The following is a 21378-nucleotide window of genomic DNA, read 5'->3' as shown; positions in this document are numbered from 1 at the left end:
TTTTTATATTGATGAGAAATTTGATATGAATATATCATTGTATGGAATTTATAAGATCATATAATGTGAGAATTACCAGTATTAACCTCATGAGAATGAATACATTTAATTCAAGTTCTTTGAATTTATAAGTCTCTAAGCACGAATTTATAAAACCTACATATTATTTCTATCAAAACAACATAAATATTACTCTGAAAAATGTTCTAACTAAATAAACTCATATTACTTGCATAAACTTTCACTTTTAGTAAAAAAAAAAGTGATCCATTTTTCATGTCGATAGACGCACAAATTTATGTTCATCAACAAAATTCAGTCCAAAAGTGTGTGAGATATGAGGAAAAGGCTGCATATTTTTACACATTTTTGACACTAATATAACTTCATACTAGATCATTTAACAAAAGTATTTTTGACACCAATGGTGCTCCATACATACCCGAGTCATTTTAATTGGTTATTTCCCTTAAAAAAGAATACTTAAGAATCTGGGGGGGGGGGAATGATAAATGATGTGTGTTTTGAGGGTCTTAAAGCATCTGCACAGGTTCATTCCCTTACTAAAAACTATGCTTTTTTATTTTTTTTAGAATTTTGAACATATCTCTCCTGGTTGAAAACAGGCCCGAATGCGTTCTGAGGGCTAAGCCTAAAGCATCTGAGACGGTTCCTCACGATGGTGCTTCCTCTCACCGTAGTGTCTGCTGGACCTCCATAAGCGCAGTGCGCAGTGAAGAGCTCCATCCAGCCACAGCAGGATCCAGCTGATGCAGAAGCCCATCAGGAGACCCAGCACCAGGTCCAGCTCCTGCTTGCTCACACTGCTCCCGGCGGAGGAACCCACGGAGCTCGCCGAGACCGAGCCCTCGTACGGGATCACGTACTCCACATGGTGCCTGTGGCAGCGACAAGAACATCTCATTAAACCACCAGGTCTTCATTCCCTTACTAAAAACTATGCTTTTTTATTTTTTTTAGAATTTTGAACATATCTCTCCTGGTTGAAAACAGGCCCGAATGCGTTCTGAGGGCTAAGCCTAAAGCATCTGAGACGGTTCCTCACGATGGTGCTTCCTCTCACCGTAGTGTCTGCTGGACCTCCATAAGCGCAGTGCGCAGTGAAGAGCTCCATCCAGCCACAGCAGGATCCAGCTGATGCAGAAGCCCATCAGGAGACCCAGCACCAGGTCCAGCTCCTGCTTGCTCACACTGCTCCCGGCGGAGGAACCCACGGAGCTCGCCGAGACCGAGCCCTCGTACGGGATCACGTACTCCACATGGTGCCTGTGGCAGCGACAAGAACATCTCATTAAACCACCAGGTCTTCACCACCAGCGATGAGATTGAGATCTTTGACTAATCTTAGCAGAGTTTGAGATCAGTGGAGATTCCTGCAGGCCTTTCCTCCTGTGTGGGAGTCGCTCTTTTCACAAAAACAAACAAAAAAAGACCTACACGCCTTATTTTTAATGCAAGAATAGTAATTAAAAAACATTTAAATATATCATTTATATATAATTATAAATATAAAATATATATACAACTGTAAACATAAAATATTTTTATATAAAATCAATTTTATACATATATTTAACCCTCAAAAACATACAAAAAAAAGGCCAAAAAACACATTTGCTCAAATATATATTTAGGTAAATATATTTTCTATCAATACATATTTGGACTTTTATGTATATCTTTAAAAACATAATTTAAAATAGAAATATATATTTTTTTAAAAGCATCTAAAAATAGATTTTGCCGTCCATATATAAGAAATTACATTCACGTGTCACATTTGGAAATATTTATTTTAATATATTATGTGTTGTCTATAGCGCATCACACATCTAAATCTAGGCTGTATTATGAATATATTTAATAATACATTTTGAAATATTTTCGTATATGAAGGCGGAATATTCAAAAATATATTTAGCATAGGCCTATATTTTACATACACTGTGGACAGAATTTTAATATTTTTTTTAATTTTTATTTTGCATTCTTTTCCAGTTATTTCCGCGGTACAAAAACAATCGCTGCTTGATATCGCAAACTAGCATAGGCTACAGTATATTATTTTATTATAAACACACGGGATTGTTACTGCACGATACGCTACTGCACTTTGTTATTCTTCTACTTATTTACGAATAATGTAATATTTACGAATATAGCGGCTAATGAACATACACCGAAAATCGCGTCGCAAATAAGTTCGGTACGGTTCTTAACTAGTTAACATCTGTGCGGTTACAGAAAATAGCCAATTTAACGCTATGTAGCATTTTGTCAAGCAATCGGAGATTCGGAATTTAAATGATACTTTGTATCACCGCGCGTGTTTTTCAGGACGAGCCAATAGGAATGAAAGCGCGCCTTACCTGCCGCAGGTGCAGTGACACACGCGCTCCGGTCCGCGCATGCGCGGCAGGATGAAGTTGTGAAATCGGTCCAGCAGCGCATTCATGTCGGACATACACACGATGGCCTGGAAAACACCAAAACTACTGCCATTTCCCAGCGATCAGCGTTTAAAACTGCATTTCAGCATGCTTGTCCACAGAAAACCACACAATAATGAATAAAGTTCAGCTGCGGTCAGTGTGAGAGCTGCGTAGTTCCTCAGCAGATGCTCACACAGATCTTCTTACCAGCACCAGAACCGCTCCAGACACCACAAACACCGCCATCAGTAGAGCCGCGTCTTCGCCACAGTCCGCAGATCAGCGCAACCCTTCATCATCTTCATCATCGGCGGAGCATCAGATGTCTCACCTGCGGCTCGATGTTCCTCCGCGGCGCGTTGCTACATCACGACGGCGCGTCGAACGCCTCGCTCGCTTCCAGCAGGTGTTTGTTTCCGCGTCTGTAAGTGATCTGACGCTGCTGGAGGTTGACTGTATCAGATCTCAGATCAGTGCATTAGCTTAATGAGGAGCTCCTGCGTCACGCTCAGCTGGAATGTCAGACGCACGCGGCACACCTACAGAAGTAACGTTACCACGGTAATACCATGCTTTAGCCTACATCGCGGCATCGCATGTGTTTGCCTTTTCTTTTCGTTTTGTAATGTAACATTGTGCTACAGTGGTTTCTGGACAGTTCAGACTCCTTCACACCAAAAACGATAATTATAACTAAATAGCGGTTATTCTAAGAGCGCGCAGTTTTTGTTTTTTTTTGTCGTGTCGCTTTAATTTGAGTGGATTCTGATTGGTTGCCAGCATCTCTATCGTTCATCAGCTGGAAACAAATCGTTTCCAACGACATTTCGCTATAATACTGGACGCCGCTATTCTTTTAAAGTGCCGTTTACATTATTATAGAGATAAGTGTAATGAGTGTTCACACCAACGCAAGATAACGCTCCGCATTAATGTTCGCGCGCTTTAAAGCAGGATCGATTCTGATTGGCTGTCAGGGATTTATCGTTCATCACTTGGAAAAATCGTCCTGAATATTCCAACAATGTCATTGTCATGGTAACAGCTCGCTATTAAGATTATTCAAACATTACCGTTCTCGTTTTTACCGTCCCTTACGAAAATTAACCATGGCGTTACTACAGTAAAAGTATAGTAACCATGTTTTTTTTTTGGCGTATTGATATAACCACAGTTTCACTACAAATACCGTGATTTAAGTGCATGTTTTATTTGGAGTAAAACCATGGTTAATTCTCGTAAGGGGATCTTTAGAGTAAATTTGACACCGCCGTGTCGTTTAAGAAGGAAAAACGCATCCCTTGAGATTCATCAACGCTTTATTCATTTCATTCATTCATTTATAGCGCAATATATACACAAGAATATAATCTCAGGCACTCTGGGCTGCTTCATGTACAGTTACAGAATCTTCTTTTCATTTACAAAATTAAAGAAAAACAAAACAACACAAAATATGCTCAACAGGTATCAAATCCCATGTTTAAATAATGACGAAATCAATTCATGAGGAAACCAAAAGAGTCATGAAACATTACATCATCGAAATCAAACCCCTTTTTAAGCACGTGATCAGATGAAGTCAGTGTCCAGCTGCAGGAGAACCCTCACTAATAACTGTAGGGCTTCATCGCAGGTCCTAAACGCTCAGACCAGGCTCTCGCGACAGCGCTAGTTTTACTCTAGAACCGTTTCGTCTCTCTGAATGTTCCTCAGTTGCATTCCCTGTTGAAAACCAGCATATGCTGGTTAGGTATGTTTTGATGCTGGGATGCTGATTTAAGCTGGTCCTTTGCTGGTTTATGCTGGTCCTTTGCCAGCACATGACCAGCATAAACCAGCACATGACCAGCATAAACCAGCACATGACCAGCATAAACCAGCACATGACCAGCATAAACCAGCACATGACCAGCATAAACCAGCACATGACCAGCATAAACCAGCACATGACCAGCATAAACCAGCACATGACCAGCATAAACCAGCACATGACCAGCATAAACCAGCAAAAGGACCAGCTTAAACCAGCAAAAGGACCAGCTTAAACCAGCTTCAAAACATACCTAACCAGCATATGCTGTTTTTTTCCATCAGGGATACAGCAGGAATCAGCATTCGAAAGCTCATCAAAACCAGAACCTCAGGACTTGCGTTGAGTCGGAGTGGAGCCGCGGCAGGGTTACAGTCCTGAGCAGCTCGCGTCGCGTCAGAGTTTCTGCGTGTGAATGAGCGGCGGTCGTGCCGTTACGCTGCTGCCATGGCAACGGCGGTCAGTAGAAGCAGACGGTGTGCAGGAACGGCCGGTGGCTCTTCTCCTCAAACTCCTGCAGGAGCTCGTCCATCTCGTTCTCCATGTCGTCCGTGTGCTGAATCTGAGACGCAGCAAACCACTCGTCAAAAACACTTCTGATGCTAAACTGCCACTTTTATGTAAGAAGCTGAGTTATTGAGTTTCTTCTGAATTTTGAAAGATTATGTAAGATGATCATTTACACAAGAACGGATTCATTAATGTTCAGGAAACACACGGATGTAATATGTTCGTAAAACCTTTATGTAAAGTAATGCATTTAATGAGAATATCTAAGAATAGTTATTCGAGTGGGGCTCTTTTATTACTCATAAAAGCATTCTTACATACATTTTGTGCTATAAAAATTACAAACATAAAATGTGTAAATTGTTGATAAAACCATTTTTGTGTAAAGTAACATCAGAACGGTTTTAACGACAATTTCCGCACGTTTATTTTATTATGTTATTTTAGTATCACTGATATAGTATTAGTTTTTTTTTCCTCGATATTTTCGTTTTATTTTTAACATTTTATGTAAGATATGAAACACTGAAAATTGTATTTTATTTATTTTAATTAAAATTACAATGAAAACAAAAATAAAAAGATTGAAATTTTGTAATAAACTAAGCATATTTAAAAAAAAAAAACATTAAAATGACAATATTATGTAAACCTTATGTAATTTTGTCATTTTTATATATTTATGTTTATATTACATTATATATATGTTGGTATAGTTTTTTGTTTTTGAAAATGAGAAATGTTGCTTTGGCAACTAGCTGATATTAAATAAGTTAAAAACTATATATATAACCAAAATATAAACCAATTTTATTTCATTTCAGGTAAGGTTTATATTATTTCAAGTAACAATTTTTGATGGTTTTATTTTTTTTGAAGTGTAGTTAACTATAATAACCCTGGGGGGGGACGTTTTTTTTGAACAGAATGCATGAAACATGAGCACAATGAATTCGTCCAGAATGATTTTATTAAACTGGTATGAGTAACTCCAGGTGTTGGGGTCTGTACTCACACACTGGCAGAGCTCACAGATGAGGAAGGCCCCCAGCGTGGCCTCCTCGTGGTTGTCCTGGATGTCCACGTTGATGACGTGCACGGGCTGAAAGGTCTCCTGCTCGCGAGAGTTCAGGTCTGAAAGAGACACACGGGTTACTCTGGAGCTCCACACACACACACTCACGCCATCTATTGGTCAGCCTCTCTCACACACACACACTCTCTCTCACACACACACACACACGCCATCTATTGGTCAGCCTCTCTCACACACACACACTCACTCTCACACACACTCTCACTCTCACACACAGTCTCACTCTCGCACACTCTCACACGCGCACACACTCTCACACGCGCACACACACACACACTCACGCCATCTATTGGTCAGCCTCTCTCACACACACACACTCCTCACCCTCCAGCACCTGGTCGTACACACGCTCCTCACACGTGATCACCAGGTCAAACTGCTCTTTGCAGCTCTGGAAGCGCTCGGGCCGCGTCTTAATGCGCTTGTTGCGGTCTAACATGTGCAAGATCCCGTTCTGTGTGTATCTGAGGAGCAGAGCGGTCAAGGAACACAAAACACTGACCAAAGGACCAAACACTCCAGAACACATCAAACTGTGTGTCTACAAAGGGTTAAAACACTGGAAACACGTACACTAGCGCCATCTATTGGCCAGCCTCTGGAAGTCACTTCTGATGTCCTTACACATTACTAACTATACTCACTAGGATCAACTGAACTAATTCAGCGAATTAAACACTGCAGAGTCTGGCCAATATGGAAACATTCATCATCAGCAGTATAAACAAACCAGCGAACATCTAACTAACAAAAAACAGTTTCTGCTTTTCTTTGCACTGCTGCTCTAAAGCCTCCTGTAAATCAGACGCGGTACGGTTGTTTATGAGGGACTTTATCCATCAAAAGCTTCAGATTTGAACACGAGTGTTGATTTTTTCATTGCCTTCCCGTCATATCACTGCAAATCCAGTTTTATACTTATTTTTGCAAGTATGGTTTATTAAATTTAACAAAGTTAACATGAAAATCTGTATTTTTTTCACGTTCTATCATTCACCAGGTGAATGACTAAAAGCAAAAGGTTTTTGTCTCGTTAAAAATATCTAAAAAAATCTTTAAAACAAGACAAATGTACTTGAGAAGCAACACCGCGTCAGACTGGTTTTCATCGACTGGATCTCTCTCATCATGCTGTATTATCACCGGATTTTCAATCTTTCTGTCAGCTTTTTTCTTTCAATCAGCACAGGTTTTGTGTTTCTTTTTGGAGCGGACTGATCGTTTCTGTTGAATATCGACAAAATTATCCACAAATAATGCTTTTCACTCAAGGCCTATGATCAATCAGCTCCAATAAACCCCATAAAACTTGTGCCAACTAATCTGATTGAATGAAATATTTGGTGATGATACAGCATAATTACGTACGCCGATCATTTTTTTTTTTTGTGGCATTTTATGCCTTTTATTTAGATAGGACAGTTGGTCGACAGGAAGCGAAGTGGGTGAGAGATAGAGGGGGGTGGGATCGGGAAAGGTCCACGAGCCGGGACTCGAACTCGGGACGCCCGAAGCGCAAAGGCGCTACATGTCAGCACGCTGCCCACGAGGCCATCGGAGCCGACGCCGATCATTTTTGAAGGAGAACACAAGAGTAACAAAGTGGGAAAGAAATCCCCAAGAAAGTGCGACAACTCTTTTGTGAGGTTTTTACACCCCGAGTGAGCAAAGTCAGTCAGTTCTAGTGCGACGTGAGAACATTACCTAGCATTCTCAGGAAAAAGATACGACTCTCCTGGTCAAAATAAGCCAATACGACTAAACACACCTGTACAGAACGAGCCCGGTCTCATGAAAATGCGTATAAATAGTACGCCAAATAAAAACAAAAACTTGTGGTATTGATATGCAAAAATGGACTTTGGCGTGCATATGATACGCATGTTTTTGGCTTGCATATAATACGCAGTTTTCGCATACATATATGCATCTACCCCACAACCCTAAACTTACCCATCGCGTAGCATATGCACGCCAAAGTCCATTTTTGCATATCAATACCACAAGTTTTTGTTTTTATTTGGCGTACTATTTATACGCACTTTCATGAGATCGGGTTGACAAAACACAATCTGTGAGGTTAAATGCTCAAGAAATGTTGCTTGCTAAAATAAAATAAACTATCTGAATTCACTAAGAACAGGATTTTTGCGGTCTAATCACGAGACGCGTGATCCGAGGAATCATTCATGTCCGGAGCACAAGCACTAATGCTAACGGATTCAATCACTATTACCCTAAATGAGCACTAGCACTAGTTATGCTTGACTTAAAACCGTTACCACATATAAACCACAAGGGTCCTCACTTATTCTGCCTCTGATCCTCTGGAGAACTGAGATTAACTGAACCTCTTCTGACACACTAAAGCTAAACCCTTCCTGCCATAGACTTCTACAGGTGACGGGGTTGCCATCGAAACCTACATCTACTTTATACGAATGCTTATGGTTTGATCTGGTCGAACATGAATGGGTTAAATGCTGTGGCTAATGGGAATCCCGCAGGTCTGATGAATGAGTCGTGTGTGACGCATTAGAGGAATCAATCTGTGACCTGCTTTCCTGTGAACTCAATGAATCAGTCTGGACAACCGCATCCAAACGGGCATAATAAACCTCAGCACACACTGCCCATGCTCGTCTCTTTGCCAATGAATTTAGGCTTTTTTCTTCTTGCACAATAAATGCAGCAGATCAGAGTGTCATCAGGTGACTTATAAATCTGTCGTTATTTACTCGTTCCAAACCTGACTTTCTTTCGCCGGTGAAACACAACAGCAGATATTCTGAAGATCACCGGGAAGTATCTTCCGTCGTGTTCCACAGAAGAACGAACACAGGTTTGGAACGACACGAGGAGAGCAGATAATGGCAGAACCATCATATTTGGGTGAACTATCCCTTTAATGTGAGGAACACACTCCATAGAGTTCAGAAGAAAAAAGACGGGTCGCTGCAGTTGCTTATCTTCAGTAGGGTTGCAAAGGGGTGGAAAATTCATTTACTTTCCAAAAATCCCTGGAATATTCCAAAAAAATCCTGGAAAGTTTCCAAAATTTCTGGAATATTTCCGAAATTTACTGGAAATTTTACACCGTTTTGCAACCGTAATCTTCACTAAAACAGCGAGGCTCATGTTGAACCCCCTGCGATTTAAACCATGCGTTATGTTGCAGTCCCTACGATAATCACACTTAAAAATAAAGGTTTCAAAAATGGTTTGGCCGTAAAACAACCATTTTGGGTTCCTCAAAGAACCTTTCGATGAAGCGTTCTTAAAGTAACCAATTACCATTCTTTTAAAAATCTAAAGAACCTTTCGTACAAAAGAGTCTCTGTGGATGTTCAAGGTTCTTCATGGAACCATCGATGCCAATAAAGAACCTTCCTTTCTCAGAGAGCTTCTGCGTTTGCTCAGTGTTCATTCAGTCGTCTAATCGATCAGGGGTCTCGTTTGATTCTGGGGCTCTAGCAGATGTATTTCTGTGTGTATAAGCTAGGGATACAGCTCCTTGTCTTTACGGACCAGGTCGTTGTACATCTGCTCGTAAGTGGTTTTGAAGTCGTAAATGTTGGGTTTGTCCGGAGCGGGTCCTGGGAGTTTCACGTGGGTTCCCGTGCCGAAGGAACGCACATCAAACCCTCGCTTGCTGTGGGAGTAACAGAGAGACGGTGAGAATCCACAAGACATCAGAACAGCAAACACATGAGGACAGAACAGACGTGAAGAGAAATCCCTCTCGACCTGCGTCGACTTACCTGACCTAGATACGCAGACCTTAGTCGGTAACGAACGGATGAAAACGAGGCTGTGAGGGACAAACGCACCGTTTAAAAAGATCACGTCATCTGCTGTGTACAAACATCTGACAGACGTCTCTAAGATGTCAGTTTTACATCATAAACATCTTAAAGACATCTGATAGGAAGCGTCCTGTAGATGTATAGCAGACGAGCAAACACTCTTGCAGACGTCTCGGAGATGTGCGTGTGCTGTCAGGGCTGTGATTGCGTAATTATCATCTCACGACTTTTAAAAACACGTTTGATCAGTCCATGTACTTCAGTCCCTCACAGCCTCGTTTTCATTCCGGTCAAAAATTAAATATGGCGCTTCCCTGACTAAAGTCTACATTTTTTACTATATCACTTCTACTCATTTTATCTGGCTTATAAAGAGGTTCCATAATTTTGGTATGTACTAGTATTTTATGAAGTACCATGTGAATACCATAGTAAACTAATATGCTAATGATTCAGTACCGTGGTACTGCAGTGCGTTTCTATAACCATCGTTACCTCTGTATTATAAAATAAAATCTAAGTCTGACTACTTTATTCCAGAACTTTCTCTATTTTTCAGCTCAAGCTTTTAGGCGATCTCCATCAGCTTCAATTTGTTTGTTTCTGTACAAAAAGCATAAAGTCGTTTTCTCTAAATGACTCCGGCTCGGTTCGGTTCGGTTCTCGTGATCTGACTGTCCCGGTTCGATTCCGATCCGCGTTTGGACCATCTGGACACCGATCGAACGCTGAGGATGCGGAACGAAGGAAAAACAACGGCGCGGCGGTGTCGGGCTCGGTTTCGGCTCGTTCTTTCTCGTCGTTACCTCAGGATGTTGTGCGCTTCCATGCTGCGGTTCTGGTTGCTGGAGCACACGACCGCGACACGCAGCGGATGGGCCGGCATCGCTATCTAAAGCCCGGGGAGAGTGCAGCGGGTTTGAGAGATCGGTTCGGCACGAGAGCTCGGTTCAGCGCTTCTACTCGGATCCGCGGATGGGAAGAAAATGGCGGCTGCGCTGCGCAGCTGTCAGTGACGCGTCACAATGGGGGGAGGGACAGTGGGCGGGGCTTCCGCTGAGGCCTCAGCAAACCCCGCGAATCAGAATGACGAATAACACATCAGGTACATCCTTCCTTTAGAGAGTTCAATCTGTTTATAAGTTCCTTTTAAGACAACAAAAATAATAAAACTAAACAAGCCAGTTTATTAAATTCACCCTCGTTTATTGACACAAAAGGTTTGTATTACAGAGCACAGTATTCAAAAGACTGTCACTGGGTCCTTATTTTGGTGAATATCACTAACTCAGAATTAGAAAAGATGAGGCATACTGTAAATGATTGGGTTTGAGTACAAAACTACAGCATCCCTCGAATACACGTAAATCATTTTACCTTACACAAAGTCATCATATGCAGTTATTTTGCATTTCTAAAACAAATATTTATATAGCTATCAGTCTAAATATCAATGAGTGCACAGTTTTTTGGTAAATGGGATTATTAAACGAGACTATAGATGAAAACGCACATAAACACAGGAAAAAAGCTTGTTTGTGTGTCTGGCTATGTTTGTCATATTATTTCTACTATCTCTGCAGTGTACTGTATCCCACAATGCAATGTCTCCGACCTGTGACGAATGAACTAGACAGTCTTACTCGACTCATTATTTGATTGCCAACATTTTTAATTGTGCTAAAACATGCAAACAGTCTTTTTAAGAATCTGGATGCCTCTCACGTGCAACATGATAAGGTCATGTGACAAAGCAGCACACTCTTTCAGAATAATGCCTACTTTTCTATTTCTCAAAAGTAAGAGATCCACTAAACAGTAGGTTAGTATTGCATTCCGAACACAGCTGGTGTGTAAGTAGTGTCGTGAAAGTGCATCTCAGGAGCAGCGCAGCGGTTTCAGTGGATTCAAGACTAGTTTCTGATCCTGAGTTCTAGTGTCGGGTCGTTCTCGAACGAATCTTGAATGTGACTCGGGAAGAACGAGTCGTCTCGGGGAGTGATTCGTTCAGTCGCGCATGCGCAACATCCTATAGGTTCTGTACTGGAACTAATCAAGTAGTTCACCTGTTTCCAGTCGTTTGTTCGTCACGTGACAGCCCCATAAGCTTAAAGGGATAGTTCACCCAAAAATGAAAATTCTGTCATCATTTACTCACCCTCATGTCGTTCCAAACCTGTATGAGTTGCTTTCTTATGTTGAACACAAAAGAAGATATTTTGAAGATTGCTGGTAATCAAACAGTTGGTGGTTGCCACTGACTTCCATAGTATTTTGTTTTCCTTAAATCTGGTTATGGATTACGAGTTAAATCAGTCCTGTGCTGTGGTTCAGTGTTGTTTAATGGTCGCTAGGTGGCGGTAGAAACACATCAGAGCCTCAGGTGTGAGCAGAGATAAAAACACAACTCAATACAACACACATCTGACTGACGCAGAAACAGAGACATTTCCTTAACACAATGTACAAGAAGAGAACTTCTTACGTATTTCTTTTCAAGGAATCAATCTCGTTTGCTTCGTGTTGTTTGGCACCATTTTAAAGACTATGCTCTGTAATAAATGCTGGGTTAGAAGCAAAAATACAGCCAATCTGGTGGATAAATTCAGGAAAGGGTTCATCTATCATAACAATCGGGCTGCACAGTTAACCCAGCAGTCTGGGTGACACATTTAACCCAAATGATAGCTCAGTATAAGGCGGAAAACAAACAAACAAACATTTAAAACCATTCTAGGAGGAAAGGAGCAACAGCTCAGGGCGCTGGAATCTGTGGAAGGATAACCATTATGTGGCATAAACAGGCAAACATGATTTTACGTGACTATAAACTTGCTAATATTCACGTTTGCAAAGTAAAAACAGAAAACACAAGTTTACAAACCTTCAGTTCAGGACGTTTCTTCTCAGGACAAATGAAATTACTCAAACTAACCCTTACTGATACTTCAATTTCATTCAGGTTGGCACCGAGAAAGCAGATGCTCTTACAGCAGTTATATGATTTGATATGCATTAAATCATTCTATTTCCCTGTTGAAAAAAACAGCATATGCTGGTTAGATATGTTTTGACGCTGGGATGCTGGTTTAAGCTGGTCCTTTGCTGGTTTATGCTGGTCATGTGCTGGCAAAGGACCAGCATAAACCAGCAAAGGACCAGTATAAACCAGCAAAGGACCAGTATAAACCAGCAAAGGACCAGTATAAACCAGCAAAGGACCAGTATAAACCAGCAAAGGACCAGTATAAACCAGCAAAGGACCAGTATAAACCAGCAAAGGACCAGTATAAACCAGCAAAGGACCAGTATAAACCAGCAAAGGACCAGTATAAACCAGCAAAGGACCAGCTTAAACCAGCAAAAGACCAGTTTAAGCATAACCAGCAAAGGACCAGCTTAAACCAGCAAAATACCAGTTTAAGCATAACCAGCAAAGGACCAGCATAAACCAGCATCCCAGTGTCAAAACATACCTAACCAGCATATGCTGGTTTTTTCAACAGGGTTCATTCAGTTTAATGCATCATATTTGGTTTGTCAATTCAAATTGAATTTAAATTCAGGAATCGGGATTCTCAGCTTTGATTGGGATTGGGATTCTTCGTTCTTGAGTAAATACATGCCACTTTATAAAAAAATAAATAATGCGACACACCGAAACACACTATTATGATGCAGAAAATAATATGACATGTCTCTGATATCTGTAGTTTGTCTGTCCATATAGAGCGAGAGGTCTGTCTGTCAGATTATACTCGACAGAACTGAGTTCATAAACGCTCTGAGCTTCCTGCGGCCCACTGCGAGGACGATGGGCGACAGCGCGATGAAGGCGATGCTAGCGATGAGAGCGACGATGAGCAGGTACGCCGTGGAAGAGGTGGAAGATCAGCGGTTGTAGTTGAAGTAGTTGACAGAGGTGACACTGGTGCCGCAAGACAAAATAAAGAGGCTATTCAGAGGATCACCTGAGAAAACACACAGAGATGTTCTACTATCACTCGTCCTTTTATTCTCTGATACTAGCTGTGTCCCAATTCAAAGGCTGCATCCTTCGAAGGCCGCGAATGTCAGACCGAGCATTGTTAAATGGGATGGGCTAGCCTACAGAGGATCGTTCTTGATGTTGCCGTTGATGAGCGGCAGTAACGTTTGTGCTGGACTGTTTTAAAAGTTATATTCATCTGCCTAAAAACAAGACAGGGTTCAAAGCCTGTCTAAATATGTTCACCATGGAGAACCAAAAACATGAAGCGACTTGCTCACAGCCAGTGCATCTGTTCCCAGAGGATTACGGCCACAATAGAGGATCCATGAAGATCATTAGTTCATCATCACAGTATAATTAAGGTTTGGGTCTGGCACTGTACTGCTTAGTAGCTCTTGTTGGTCCCTATCAACCGGTTGGATCTGTACACTAGATTTGAGAGAAATCCAAATCCAAATTGATCATGTCTGTAACATTGAGGTCATCACCATGCTAGTGTCCCAATGAAAATGAACCTTTTAGTAGAGATTAAAATTATACTGTTTCTCTGTTGGGAAAACAAACCAAAAACATTGATGACATCATCTTGCACTTGGGGGCGTATCCAATTTTCAATGTGCATCAACACAGGAAAATGCACAGAAAACTGCTTGCCAAACCATTTTGTGGGGTCTTCAAGGATGCAGATGTCACACACCAGGTCTTCAGTTGAATACTTAGAGTTTGGTCGGTACTGCTCTAGGAACATGGAGCTCATCTTAGCCGCCCGTCATTGGCGGCTCTTCATGTTTGTCCGTGAGCATGGAGTGGTTGGTGACACTCATCAGGCAGATGGGATGGGATTCGTGGATCACCATGGAGGAGGTGGCGAAGGCCAGGCCGCTGTAGACTGACGAAAAGTCCCAGATGCAGCCAAGCAGGGGCCGAGTGGTGCTGCTCACCAACATCAGCGACTGGGCGAGAGGTAAACACAAGTTAAATAGTAGTCTATGCACACTGATAGATTAATAAAGAGAAAGACTGACCTCGGTGGGGTTTTCGTCTCCGTTCTTGGAGAAAACAAACGCTGGGATTGAGATTGAGACTCCCGATGAGGCACAACCCGAATATGAGGGATTTGGGGGGTCCGTGATGGGCGGGGCGACCCGACGCAACGTTTGAAAACTGACCAGCTGATTGGTCAGTTTTGGGGCCCCTCCCCCACCCGATGACATAATCTCCTGTGAGATGAATATGCCTTTTTCCGCGCTCATTCCTGCTCCCTCTGTCGGTGTCTGTGGGACTTTGTGCGCATATGCATGTAAGAAATGCATCAGTCTAACCGTAGCACACAAGCTTGTGATGCATTAGCAAGGAATTGGCGTACTTGTGTAAAAAGTACATTATTGGCGTAAAATGCAGGTTATGTGTAAATAAAATGCTTCGGTTAAGAATCTGCATATAAATCTAAAAAATCTCCAATTTCTGGCCTAAAATGCAAGCTGTAGAGGGTGTGGCTTGCAAACACACAATGCATTACTTAAGAATTTGTATCCTTGCATAAATATTTATGCATAAAACATTTCTGACCTAAAGTTAGGTTACCTGCTTCCCGTGTTTGAGGTGGTGGAAGACGTTCAGCACGTCCCTCACTCGCCGCGGCTCCTCTTCGATCTTAGATGCCAGCTGAAGACACACCATGACCACCGTCTGAGACAGGGTTGAAGGTCATGAGGTCATCCGCGAGAGAAAGACGGCTAGTTTAGAGACGTCCACTTTAGACATTCTGCTAACTGTAAGCAACTACATGTAAACTAAATCTTATTAGAGCACTAGTAGACTGTTAGGATATGGTTAGGGTTAGCAGAATAAGTTGACACAGTTACAGTTAGCAGAACATCAAAAAATGGACTAGTGAAATAAAGTGTTAGTGTCTCACAAACGATTTGCAGTAGAAGAAGCCATGGAACAGGATCTGGGCTGTTGCCATGGCAACCTGATAAAAAAGTCATCAACACTTCAAACAACTGTTTCATGTAAAATCTTAACTAGCTCAAGCGCTCAAAACCCTTGTCTAGCAGTTTAGAGCTTTATGTTACTTAGCAACAGCTACACATTGTACAATGAAGTGTTTCTTCTATGCTTAGTGAAACAGCCCTGCTGAAAAAAAGCCCTGCTTAATAGTCCCCCAGTCTCGATCATCAGGGTGGCATTCACCTGGTTGACTTTCTCGTGTGAGAGAGAGTGTGTGTGTGTGTGTCATAAATGAACTATATATATATATTAAAATTAAAATTATGTTAAATATTAAAATGCTTAAAATTATGTAATATATATATATAAATGGCAAGTTTTCACACTGCTCTCATTAAAATTAATATATTTACATAGATATGAACCAAATATTTTACGTAACAAAATACTTTTAAACTGTGCTTTTCATATATTTCAAATGTGTTTTCACTGTAAATAAAAATGTAAATATCATAATCTAAACAGAATTACATTTAAGTGGAAATTACATTAAATACTAAAATACTTTAAAATGAGTCAAATATATTTAAAAGAAAATAACTACATGTAAATGTAAATAACATGAAGTATTAAATTGAACATGCACGTCAGGTTTCGTGAAGAGTTTCCGGTGCAGTGCTGAGAGAGTTAGTTTGCAGTTTAGCAACATTTGTTCATTAACACCACAAACACGTGACATTTATTAGATAATAAAGCACATTTTGGTTTTGATTTTAAATTAAATTTTTTATTTGAGCTTACTTGGCTATTCTTTCTTTCTCTTCCTCCTACTTTCGGCCTGGATGTTTTACTTTAACGCTAAACCTCTGTTTATCAGTCATAGCACATTATTATTAAATATTTATTCATCTTTTAGCTAGAAGTGAATGTCATATGGCTTAAAAATGCCAGCTGCTTTCCTAAGTTAAATACATACAAATGCATACTAATTTGTATGTCAGATTGTAAAATTACTCAGTGTTTTAAAGATATAATTATGAAAAGTTGTGATTAACAAAGGTACGTAGAGCTAGCAAATGTAAGCCCTTCTGAACAATCACAATAACAATGAACACTGAACAGCGCCTCAGAAACCATAGCGATCCCCAGATGATCCATAACACCGGAAGTGAGAGACTGTAGGTTTTGAATGCTTATATCTACTAAATGCAAATTTTGTCATTGTTTTGGAGCACACCAGCGTACAGATAACCTTAAAGCTAACATATTCATACTAAAAAACAAAAAACTTCAATTTTGATTTCATGGGGACTCTAAAGTTGTGTTTATTAGCGCAGCTGCTGTGTTTGCAGCGGTAACCAAGGAAACGCTGTATCTGCTGTTCCATAAGCGCCACCTGCTGTCAGGTGGTACTCACTGCAGAGTCAAATGACTTCCAGCTCCTCTCTAGATGTCTAATGGGGTGGAGGGATAGAGTTGTGGGTAGGGTTGGATATTCTAGCTCCACCCATTAGACAAAAATTACCCTGATAGCACACATACATCTCAGAGACATCTATTTGACACTGAATTAACATCTGCAAGACATATTTTTTAGAGTGTTTGCTCATCTGCAAGACATCTGCAGGACGTTTCCTATCAGATGTCAAATAGACGTTTAGAAGATGTCTTTAAGATGTTTATGATCAGGGTTTGAAATTAACACCCACCAAATGCAGATAAAAATCAGCTGTGGCGGGTAACGCAGTCAAATCACTAGCCAATTTGGCGGGTTACTTTTCGTAAGTTATGTTCACTCATTAATTTGATGGGGAAGTTCATGCAAGCCATATCTGCGCAGGTTTAGTGCAAATACTGAACTCGTGAGACATCATGACATTATCGAGTATATTGCAAAAACCAAACAAAACACACCTAACGTTACAGAGGCGAGCATACGCGACGTGATGAAGTCTGGTTAGACTAACTTATAGTGCGCGCATGCATTTAGAGTGCGCTCTTTCACTGCATGATTCAGTCTATTAATATGCATTAAGAATGATCACATAATTCAAGATAAGGGGGCAGAAAATTTATATATTTATATCATTTCATATAGTTAATCAATATCACACGAAGAGTGCCATTTTTTATAAAAAAATCAGTTTATATGAAATGTGATATTGTGATATACAAATGTGATATTGATTTTATACAACAGTTCAATAAACAATGAGTTAATATCAAGAGACTTACGTTTTAGACACCATATTGCCTGTTTTGCTCTATTTCGGCAACAAAAAACATTGCAAACACAGCCACAGTACTGTTGTGTCTCTGAGCAACATGACGGTGATTCGTTCCTGAATGAATCAACCGTTTAAATTATTCGGTTCAATCGCAATGACTCACTTCTTAACAGTGACTTGCTGCCACCTGCTGGCGGTTTTAATTTCACATTTAAAGTATCTTTTCATTTTTTAAATCATTTCAAATATCAGTATTCAACATTTCATGTTTAAAATACCAAAACATTATTTATGCATTTGTAACCGCAGGTTAAAGCATTTCTTGTCCCTCTAAGCTGCATTAACATGTGTAAATGCATCTAAATGCCACTTCATATGCAACTTATGCAAATATGAATTTTATTGATACTGATTTAATTTGTTTAGTAACAGCCTAAATGTTTTATTATTATAATTGACTGATTAAATGTAAGAATTTGACTCAAAAGATGATGTACACTTTTAGAAAAAAAAAAGGGCTTTATAAAGGTAAAAATGCCCATAAAAGGTACAAATTTAAACTTATTGGAAAAGATTCATTTCTATCACTGCTGTGAACTGACCAGCACACAGAATATGAAGAATATAAAAAACTTTAGGAGTCAGCTGTCCACGGCAGTCCTTAAGATATCAGCACAATGACACACTCAGCACAATGTCGACTAATTATCTTTATCAATAAAATCACAGAAAATATTGAGATATTATTTTTTGACAATATCGCACACTGATACAAAATTATTTGCAATGGTCGCTTTGTCACGCCCAGTGTAGACAGCCTCAAACTGTTGGTTTATTTTTGTCTTTTTAATTTTTGTTTGATTGTATTTTACAAATTTTTTTTGGCTAGTAGAAGTTATGAATGGCCGGTAACTTAAACATTTAGTAGCCAAATTAGCTGGTGAGTGAAAAAGTTAATTTCAATCCCTGTTTATGATGTAAAACTGACATCTTAGAGACGTCTATCAGATGTTTGTCCACAGCAGATGCTTTCCAGATCTTTACCAGACGTCTCGCAGACGCACCTGTGCTATCTGGGCACATTTACGTGGGCTTCACGTAAGCTCCACCCAGTTACTCTGCAGTGAGCAGCTTCTCAGTATAGTTTCACATAGTCAGACCATTCTGTTTTTGCTTCAAATTTCGAAAAAATACGATCTAATTTAGATTAAAAACTGCTCATGTTGCATGTATGCAGCATCTTTGTTTGGATCGTGATTAAAATGCAGTGGTTGCACTAGAAAGAGCACAGACAAAGCCTTAGCTTGAGATTTCAGAGAGATTTTTTTGTCTGAGAAATAATAAAAGGACATTTTTTCATTTATAATTTGTCTTAAGTCTCATTTTGTTAAAAAAATCACGAGAAAATCGTATCGTGAAACAAGTATCGTGAATCATATCGCATCGCGAGTTGTTACATCCCTAATCCTATCTCTAACATTATCTTTTCCAAACTGGAATTTCAGTCTGCCGTGGTGCAACTGAACAGACATCATAAGGTCCACAGATCGGATTGCAAATACGCTTCAGCTTTAGGCAAAGGAAGCAAAACTCCACCTTGCAGCGCTTACACATAAGGTTTTTACAAGCGAACCCATTGTGTTCTAAAAGCAGACCGCAGGTTGGGCAGGCACGAATGGCAGGACACTCTACATTGTTCACATAAGACAGCCTCATATTTGTACATTTTGCTAGCTTGTCAACATCTGGGTGGACACAGTCTTCATTACTGCAGCGTAGAGAATGAGCAGCTGGTCCTTTCCATTCCCTCAGACACTGCCAGCAGAACTGGAAGCTCTTCTTTTTCACAGCTGTGCAGATGGTGCATTTCACACACAGGTTGCTCAGGTCTTCTCGCTCAACATAGGACTCACAGCTTGGACACTTAGAGAGAGACATACCAGAAAGTTCATTAACTGTCAATGAATTCACATGTTCCAGAAGACATATTTATTGAAATGTTATTTCTACTCACTGATTTGAACTCGCAGTACTCAGCTGCTACCAGAAGAGCCATATTCTCTTCAAAATGAGCCTGCTCTGAATCACTAAGCACTGCCAGTTTCCTGACCTCCAAGTATGGCCACTCTGCACTGCATTTTTCTGTCCCATGTGTGATAGCTGGACAGTAAAATTTATACTGACCCTGTTAGAAAAGAATAAAACCAAAATGTTTACAATAGGGACGTACTGAACAGGTTTTTTTGTGAAGCCGATCCAATCAGAGTCACTTGTATATTCATAGTGTTTGGTGCACAATTCAAGTACATTAAAGTTATTAAAATCAATCCAATGTAGTTGAGCAGAGAGTAAATGTAATATATATGTATATGTGTGTGTGTGTGTGTGTGTATATATATATATATACACACACACTGTATAAAGACATTTGTTGATGTAAACATGTTACAGTGGTAGAAATTGTAAACAGATTGTGTGATCACAATAATGAACCCTGACAGCACACGTACATCTCAGATACGTCAATTTGACGCCTGCATTACGTCTACAAGACCTATTTTTTTAGTGTTTGCTCATCTGCAACACATCTACAGAACGTTTCCTATCAGATGTCAAATAGACGTTTAGAAGATGTTTATAATGTAAAACTGACATCTTAGAGACGTCTATCAGATGTTTGTACACAGCAGATGCTTTCCAGATCTTTACCAGACGTCTCGCAGACGCACCTGTGCTATCTGGGAATATGGAACTACTGATGTAAACTTACTGTATTTTATATGTACAATTAGCAGAATAATTGCAAAATGATTAGAAAAAGGTGGAGGTAAGGTTAGAAAGCATGACGCTTGCTCTGTCAGTCTCTCAGTCAAATCCGAAGCAAGACGCAACGAGTTATAACAACAACGTCTCAGATAGATCACTACAAAAGTGCGCATCAAATACATTGAACACGGAAGCTCAAACGTGTGTGAGGTGCTAGAACAGACCTCACTGGTTCACGCATCACACACACATTTCTTCTTTTTTTGGTTTTAATAGAGGCTGAATACTTTGAGCATCTTCTTTTCCTTTAAATGACGGCAAATCTACTGGAAGGAGAGTACTGCACGACGCCGGCATGACAGCTGACATAAAATAAGGATCGGGCTTAGGAGAGCCGATACCGATCAGTTAAAAAAGGCTTGATTGGCCCCGATCCCGATCCTTGAGATCGGCTCAGGACATCCCTAATTTATAGATACTATGGATGTTCATTTCGGTTATTTTTCCTAACTGACAACCGACGCTCGTTAACCCATTATTAACCGTTAACCGACAAGGTTATTTTAAATTAGAATTGAATTAAATTAGAAAGGATAAGTGTCTGTGACCCATTAAAAATGCTAACATTTGTTTTGCGGGGATTAATTTTACATGCACAAAAAGTAGCAGACAACAGTATGAGGATAGACATGGTCATATCATTTCACATGCACCTGCAGCGCTTCTGCGAGCAGAGAAAAACATTATATATATATATATATA

General features: G+C 40.2%; 3 protein-coding genes across 7 annotated transcripts in view; all 3 read right to left on the bottom strand.

The window, feature by feature from the left end:
• Nucleotides 1–3381, bottom strand: part of tmem240b (transmembrane protein 240b) — a 6948-nt gene extending 3567 nt beyond the window's left edge. Inside the window, exons 1-3 of one of the 3 annotated variants that reach the window (XM_016488908.1) lie at nt 2661–3381; nt 2391–2513; nt 1085–1287 (exon numbers count right to left, since the gene is read on the bottom strand). In XM_016488908.1, coding sequence (XP_016344394.1) covers nt 1085–1287; nt 2391–2485 — 298 coding nt within the window. In that variant the 5' untranslated portion in view covers nt 2486–2513; nt 2661–3381. The remainder of the gene's footprint in view (nt 1–1084; nt 1288–2390; nt 2514–2660) is intronic. The other 2 variants (XM_016488907.1, XM_016488909.1) reach the window with 2 other exon arrangements.
• A 1172-nt stretch (nt 3382–4553) lies between these two features.
• On the bottom strand, nt 4554–10680 carry LOC107690546 (RNA polymerase II subunit A C-terminal domain phosphatase SSU72). 3 transcript variants are annotated; one of them, XM_016488905.1, is made up of 6 exons: nt 10485–10680; nt 9381–9524; nt 6197–6336; nt 5792–5910; nt 4699–4828; nt 4554–4663 (listed from the first exon to the last, which is right to left on the bottom strand). In XM_016488905.1, exons 1-5 carry the CDS (start codon nt 10562–10564, stop codon nt 4727–4729), a joined length of 585 nt encoding a protein of 194 aa, XP_016344391.1. In that variant the 5' UTR covers nt 10565–10680; the 3' UTR covers nt 4554–4663; nt 4699–4726. The 3 variants fall into 3 exon arrangements, with proteins under 3 accessions (XP_016344391.1, XP_016344392.1, XP_016344389.1); XM_016488906.1 differs by having other exon boundaries at nt 4554–4828; nt 10485–10587; nt 10621–10651; XM_016488903.1 differs by having other exon boundaries at nt 4554–4828.
• Nucleotides 10681–19315: 8635 nt separating this feature from the next.
• The window catches only part of LOC107690564 (probable E3 ubiquitin-protein ligase ARI7), a 3973-nt gene continuing 1910 nt past the window's right edge, over nt 19316–21378 (bottom strand). The window contains exons 3-4 of the mRNA XM_016488933.1: nt 19865–20035; nt 19316–19773 (exon numbers count right to left, since the gene is read on the bottom strand). Of these exons, the coding sequence (XP_016344419.1) occupies nt 19330–19773; nt 19865–20035 (615 nt within the window). The 3' untranslated portion in view covers nt 19316–19329. The remainder of the gene's footprint in view (nt 19774–19864; nt 20036–21378) is intronic.

This window comes from Sinocyclocheilus anshuiensis, unplaced genomic scaffold (assembly GCF_001515605.1).
Source record: "Sinocyclocheilus anshuiensis isolate Anshui unplaced genomic scaffold, SAMN03320099.WGS_v1.1 scaffold1849, whole genome shotgun sequence".
Taxonomy (NCBI): Eukaryota; Metazoa; Chordata; class Actinopteri; order Cypriniformes; family Cyprinidae; genus Sinocyclocheilus; species Sinocyclocheilus anshuiensis.
Note: the sequence above shows the minus strand (reverse complement) of the source record. Positions and strands in the feature narration are given on the sequence as shown.